The 6,764-nt window shown below is 30.9% G+C and overlaps 1 protein-coding gene across 4 annotated transcripts; it reads left to right on the top strand.

Annotated features, from left to right (window-relative positions):
- Window positions 1-2,348: 2,348 nt before the first annotated feature.
- Window positions 2,349-6,416, top strand: LOC120086622. 4 transcript variants are annotated; one of them, XM_039043355.1, is made up of 4 exons: window positions 2,349-2,374; window positions 2,503-2,546; window positions 5,353-5,691; window positions 5,765-6,416. In XM_039043355.1, the coding sequence occupies exons 3-4, from the start codon at window positions 5,581-5,583 to the stop codon at window positions 6,314-6,316; spliced, it is 663 nt and encodes a 220-aa protein (XP_038899283.1). In that variant the 5' UTR covers window positions 2,349-2,374; window positions 2,503-2,546; window positions 5,353-5,580; the 3' UTR covers window positions 6,317-6,416. The 4 variants fall into 4 exon arrangements, with proteins under 4 accessions (XP_038899283.1, XP_038899285.1, XP_038899286.1 ...); XM_039043357.1 differs by lacking the exon at window positions 2,503-2,546 and having other exon boundaries at window positions 5,350-5,691; XM_039043358.1 differs by lacking the exon at window positions 2,503-2,546 and having other exon boundaries at window positions 2,351-2,374.
- Window positions 6,417-6,764: the final 348 nt, after the last annotated feature.

Here is a 6,764-nt window from a genome sequence, read left to right as displayed (position 1 = left end):
TCAACTTTCAAGGCACTTTTATTTGTTCTTTGTTTTTTGTATTTATTTTCCTCCTTTATATTTTATTTATTTACAAAAAATAATTTTACTATATTTATATTTTATTTAAATTTTAGATTTTAAAATTCTCCAATATTTAGGTTTATATATTACTTTAATTTTAATATGTATACTATTTTTTTAATATTTCAACTTTTGGTTATTAAATTTTGCAATATGTGTGTTTATATATTATCTTAATTCTAATATTTTATTATATATGAAATTGAGTAAACTTTTATAATATATAAATTTTTTCAACTAAGACATTTATTTAGCTTAATTTTAATATTTTATAACCACGACATATATATAAAAATATAATTCAATTAGATTTGATTTGGCATCATTTAAAACAAATGACTCGAGTTATGGATGATAGTGGCAATCAAATTTGGACAACATTTGAAGAATATGATAAAATCTCTTATTATATTTAGTTTTTGTTAGAACTTGTATTAGATTACATGAACTTTTAATAATATCTTTTTCAATGTTTAATGTATGACATATCTTCTTCTTTTTATATTATATTGTTAAAAAAACATAAGAAAAAAACAAGAGAAAAAACAAGAAACAAGAAATAGTTATCAAACAAGTTTTTGTTTCTGTTTATTTTTTTTTAAAAAAAAAGAATTCCTGTTTCTTTTTCTCATAAAAGAAGAAATAAGAAATAGGGAACAGGGAATGCAAACAGAAAAGCGAAAATAAAAACGTTATCAAATGGAGCCTTAATTTCAAAAGATTTTATGCCCTATTTGGTAATTATTTGATTTTTTATTTTTTGTTTTTTTTTTTAGAAAATTAAGCCTATAGACACTACTTCCACCTCCAAATTTCTTTATTTATTATCTAACTCTTACCAATAGTTTAAAAATTCAAGCCAAATTTTGAAACTAAAAAAAATAGATTTTAAAAACTTGTTTTTGTTTTGCAATTTGGTTTAGAATTCAACAATTCATGCAAATCATTGTACGCAATGGAGAAGAAATAAACTTAATTTTCAAAAACCAAAAGCTGAGAACGAAATGATTACAAAACTCATGATAGAATGATAAATATTAATGAATCATGTATTTTTTTTTTTTTTGTAAAGGTATTATAATTAAAGTGTGGGGTGGAGGAATCGAACCTCAAACCACGAGGTTGGTAGTATGAATACTATTCCAATTAAGTTATTGACTAATAAAATCATGTATAGAGACAAAATGTTTTGCAACAGTAAATGGAACCCTAATTTTTGGCTGTCGTTGGAGCTCAAATCTTGCTTGGTAGGGATGAAGATTCTCGTTTGGAGCATAGTAGGGGATGGAGGATGGTGTTTGGATCTTGATCGAGTTACCAGATCTAATGGTAATTCTTCTTTCTCTTCACCAACCGATGATGAGCCACTTTATATATTTTTTTCTTTTTTTTTTTTGACAAAATGTAAGCTTATTTTGTTATATACTTGATTTCAATGTTCTGTTCTTGGTCTTTGATTATCGGTCTCTGATGATCAATGTATCTGTTATGTTCAATGATGTTTTTGTCTGATTATTGGTCTTTATGCTTGATTTCAATATATTGTTCTCGGTATATGACTATTGGTCTTTGATTATTTTGCCCCTATTTCGATGACTCTTTTTGCATTGTAATTGTTCTTGGTATTTGATTATTGGTCTTTGATTATGGTTCTTTGATTATTTTGCCTATATTTTGATGAATCTTTTTGCATTACTACTGTTCTTGTTATATGGTTATTGGTTTTTTATTATCGATATTTGATTATTTTGCTACAATTTCAATGACTCTTTTTGCATTGACTCTAATGATCGGTGTATTTGATTTTCCACGATACATCATATTATCCGAAATTCAGAACAGACTTAAGAAAGAATTTCGTTGTTCTGAGGCTGGTTCTTACCGTCTAAGCATAATATTAGGATAGTTGTTGGCTTCCTTATTTTTTTTTTCCAATCTCATTGCAACTATGTCATAACTCTTGTTTAGCTCCCAACTTGTTTGGTTCTAGTTTGATTGCAAGTACTTTGTTGATGTGATTGACAGTAGTGAATTGATGTGTTTGGTTCCCAATCCCAATGGTACACTATTCACTTTATTTCACTAGGTGTTGGTTCCCAATCTTAATGGTACACTATTCACTTTATTTCACTAGGTGGGGTTTCGAAGGTGTACTTATTACCTCTTTTCCTACTCATGGCCTATCCATGAATGATACCTAAACTTTGACCTACCCATGAATGAGACCTAAACTTTATTTCTCTTCTCTATAAATGAGACCTCTTTTCCTTACAACTATGAGGACAACCCCATCTTCACCACACCATTGTTGGTAAGTTCCCTCCCCCTCCTTCTCTTTTGTGTTGCTTATCACATCTCATGTTAAGTCACTTTCATTTATTTCTTTATATTATTATTAAAGCATTTGTTTATTGATTGTCATAATGTTCAACTTATTAGAGAACAAGCGAAGCTTCACATTTCCTCCTTCTATTGTACGTAAGGTAGTACTCTTCTAGAGCACCTTGTATATTTGAAGTGTTTGATGAGAATATACTTTAACTTTTCATTTAAATTTTTATCCTGAATATTTTTAAACTTAAAATAATTTAGTTATATATTAATTATGCTTTTACAGTTGATTTTCTTTCAGTTATATATTAATCTTTTCTTTCAATTGTTTGTTGATTTTCTTCCTAAATACTTGTTAGGCTTCATCACATTTTTCATTTTATTGATTTATTTTTCATTGAAAACTCAAGATTTGATCATGAGCCTAAAATGAAACCTACTAAAATCAAGACTATTTTATCAACGAGAATTTTAATTTTCGTGTTCATAATCAAAAATGAAATTATTCGACAACATTGCGTGAAATTGAATATGATTATTGTTGTTGATTAAAAAAATAATAATAAGTTGAACATATTTGATAAAAATGCAAACAAAATTTTATAACTTCATTTAGTATGGTTGAATATATTTGATAAAAATGTAAACAAATTTTTTTATTGATAAATTATTAGTAAAGTAACAGTTACTAATTATATCTAAATTAATTGTCTTTAAGGATTAAGGTGAACAAACTTAAAAGTCCGTAGACAACGATTTAAATTTATTTGTTAAAGAAGTAGAAAAGAGAGAATAGTAGTAATAGTAGTAATAGTTCCAAAATTGTATGTAGAGAATATACTTTTACTAATGTACTTCTTAATTTTAGTTCCAAACTAATGTACTTTAGATTTTAGTTCCAAATTTCCCCTCAATTTCATCCAATTGCACTCTAAATTTAGACAAAAGTTTCACTGTTAACGTTAAACATTAAAGAGTATTGCAAGCTACTATTGCTACTATTACTACTATTACTAAGCTATATCATACAATTTTACGTGCATTTAAAATTCCATGATAAGTATATTCTTGTTTAGATTAAAAGTACATTAGTTTGGAACTAAAATTATGATATAGCTTAGTAATAGTAGTAATAGTTCCAAAATTGTATGTAGAGAATATACTTTTACTAATGTACTTTTTAATTTTAGTTCCAGACTAATGTACTTTAGATTTTAGTTCCAAATACCCCTCAATTTCATCCAATTGCACTCTAAATTTAGATAAAATTTTCAATCTTAACGTTAAACATTAAAAAATATTGCAAGTTACTATTATTACTATTACGAAGCTATATCATACAATTTTGTATGCATTTAAAATTATATTTTGCATAAATTTGAAAACCCACACATGAATAAATGTTTCAGGAGCCAATTTTCGTAATCTACAGTATAATAGACCCCCAAGAAGTAGTAACCATACTAACGGTGTTCATAACTACCCAACGTCAATTACTGCTAATACTAGAGTTGTTACTCAACGACAATAGGAGGATAGAATATCCGCCACATCAAATTAGACATCATATTAGGCAATTAGCATACTTTCGGCTAATCCATGAGTCTGATTTAAGTTATCGTGAAAGCATGCGAATGGATAGAAGGTGTTTTGTCATTTTATGTACTTTACTAAGGACAACTGGTAGATTAATGGGAACAAAAGTTGTAGATGTTGAGGAGATGGTCGCCATGTTCCTACATATCTTAGCCCATGATGTTTAGAATAGAGTAGTTCATAGACAGTTTGTTAGGTAGGTGAACAGTTTCTAGGCATTTCAACTCCATTCTCAACGCCGTTTTATGACTACATGAAGTATTGTTGAAAAAATCTTTACCAATCACAACCTCCTGTACAGATTCGAGATGGAGATGGTTTGAGGTATAGTGAAACTAAACAAATGTTGGTGCACTGTCGATGTTTAGTTTAGATAACTTATGTATATGGATATTTCATACGTTGTGTTCGCATAGGATTGTCTAGGTGTGTTAGATGGTTCGTACATAAAGGTCAACGTGAGTGCCACTGACCGACCAAGGTACAAGACAAGGAAGGGTGAAATTGCCATGAATGTTCTTGGTGTTTACGACACGAATGGCAATTTCGTGTTTGTCTTACCTGGGTGGGAAGGTCCTGCAGCTGATTCTTATATTTTTAGAGATGCAATATCATGACCTAACGAATTGAAGGTTCCGAAGGGTAATAACTATTGTGCACAACTTCTTGTCGTACATCATAGTACTCAATGATTGTGATTTCATACAATTGGATATTGTATAGGATATTATTATCTACGTGATGTTGGGTACCTAAATGTGGAAGGCTTCTTGGCACCATATAGAGGAGAATGATATCATTTTTCGGAATGGCGTGGATGAGGGAATGCACCAACAACTACAAGAGAATTTTTTAACATGAAACACTCTTCTGCGAGGAATGTCATTGAGAGGGCATTCGGGCTATTGAAAGAAAGATGGGCAATACTCCACGGAAAATCATACTACCCCGTTCAAGTCCAAACTTAGACGATCACAACATATTGCCTTCTTCATAATCTTATTAATCGGGAGATGAATACTATTGAAATGCCCGAGAACCTAGATTAGGTGTATTCACATTCCGCTACCATTGGTGAGAACGAGATCAATTATATTGAGAGTTCAAATGAATGGATATAATAGAGAGATGAATTAACACATAATATGTTTTCTGACTGGGAGTTACATAACAATCAGTAGCTTCATGCTTAGTTTGTGGCTTTTACAATGTATTTTCTTAATTTCATATATGCAATTTTGTAAATCAATTTACAAATTTATTAATATAATTAGATTTACTAACTTTTATATTGTAAATAACACATTACCTTAATATTTCCTTCTTTACTACTTAAATTGTACTACGGTGTACATGTAGCAGGATGACAAGTTCTTCTAGAGCTACAAAGCACACTTGGATGATGGAGGAAGAGTCGAAGCTGGTGGAATATTTGGTGACTTTGGTTGAATCTAATAGATGGAGATCAAACAACGGGACCTTTTGCTCTGGGTACCTCGCATAGTTACAACGTATGGTGGCTAATAGGATACCTAGCTGTAGAATACAAGGGACCCCACCATATATTGTAGGGTAAGGAGCCTTAAAAGAATGTACCAAGCTATAGTAGAAATGCGAGGACTGGCATGCAGCGGGTTCGGTTGGAATGAAGAATTCCAATGCATCACTGCGGAGAAAGAGACGTTCGATGGTTGGGTGAAGGTAAAATTTCATAAACATTTTTTTTTTCATTCATCGTCACTCATTATATTGACCAGTCACACTCTCCATGTAGAGTCATCCTGCAACAAAAGGGCTTCTGAACAAGTCATTCTCATATTTTGATGACTTAGCCTACGTCTTCGGCAAGGACTGGGCAACTGGAGAAGGGGCAGAGATACCTGGTGACATGGCCTCAAGTGTGCCAGGGTGTATGCATGAAGGTGCTTCAACTGATGATTCACAGGAACATGACCTGTCACAAGATGAGTTTCATGGAACCCCAACTGGTTTTGGTTTCGAAGGAGACAATTCATTAAGGGGCAGTAAGAGAAAGCATCATGGATATCATTCTGAGTTGGTTAAGGTTTTTAAAAATGCAATGGACTTTGCAAATGACCAACTGAAGTCCATTGCTGAATGGTCGAAAAAGCAGCATGCAACAGAGGTTGAGCTACGTGCCAAGGTTGTGAATAAACTTAACGATATTCCAAAACTACAAACCCAACAGAAGATGAAGTTTATGAATATCATATTCCGCAATGTGCATAATACGGAGAGTTTTTTGTCTATTCCAGCGGATATGAAATTGGAGTATTGCGAGCTTCTTCTTCTAAACCATGTCTGACCAACTATTTTCATCACTTGTTTTTCCATGTTTAATTTGGACATTCTAAATTATGACTTGTACTTTATAATATTTTTTATGTTTGACTCCGTACTATTTGATGAACATGAATGTGATTTGGTTTTCTTTTTTTTGCTGTTTGTGAAATTTCTCTATCTCTACATACATTAATGTGTTGGCAATGGTTAATATCCTTTGAAGAGAATGGAATTGTATTTGTTGCATGCTCACGAAGTTTGATACGTCAAACAAGGTTAAAATTGATGGAATGGACAATGTTCAACACATTTTATACAAATTGGTGGAACAAACAATTTTATTTAGGTTCGTGAAAATATGATATTTCATTTAAATTTTTTTTCCTTTGATATACAAAAAAATAGAATCAATTGTGATATATACTAAGATAACATGCATTTAGTTTACATACTGTTATAACCGGCTATTA

This window comes from Benincasa hispida, chromosome 9 (genome assembly GCF_009727055.1).
Source record: "Benincasa hispida cultivar B227 chromosome 9, ASM972705v1, whole genome shotgun sequence".
NCBI lineage: Eukaryota > Viridiplantae > Streptophyta > Magnoliopsida > Cucurbitales > Cucurbitaceae > Benincasa > Benincasa hispida.
The sequence above is the reverse complement of the archived record's forward strand: the minus strand, read 5'-3'. Positions and strand labels throughout refer to the sequence as shown.

Bases quoted from the DNA above. Each gene is read 5' to 3' on its own strand.
- LOC120086622 (XM_039043357.1), top strand. From the start codon at position 5,581: ATGTACCAAGCTATAGTAGAAATGCGAGGACTGGCATGCAGCGGGTTC. The intron at 5,692-5,764 runs GTAAAATTTCAT...CTCTCCATGTAG, and splicing joins CGTTCGATGGTTGGGTGAAG to AGTCATCCTGCAACAAAAGG.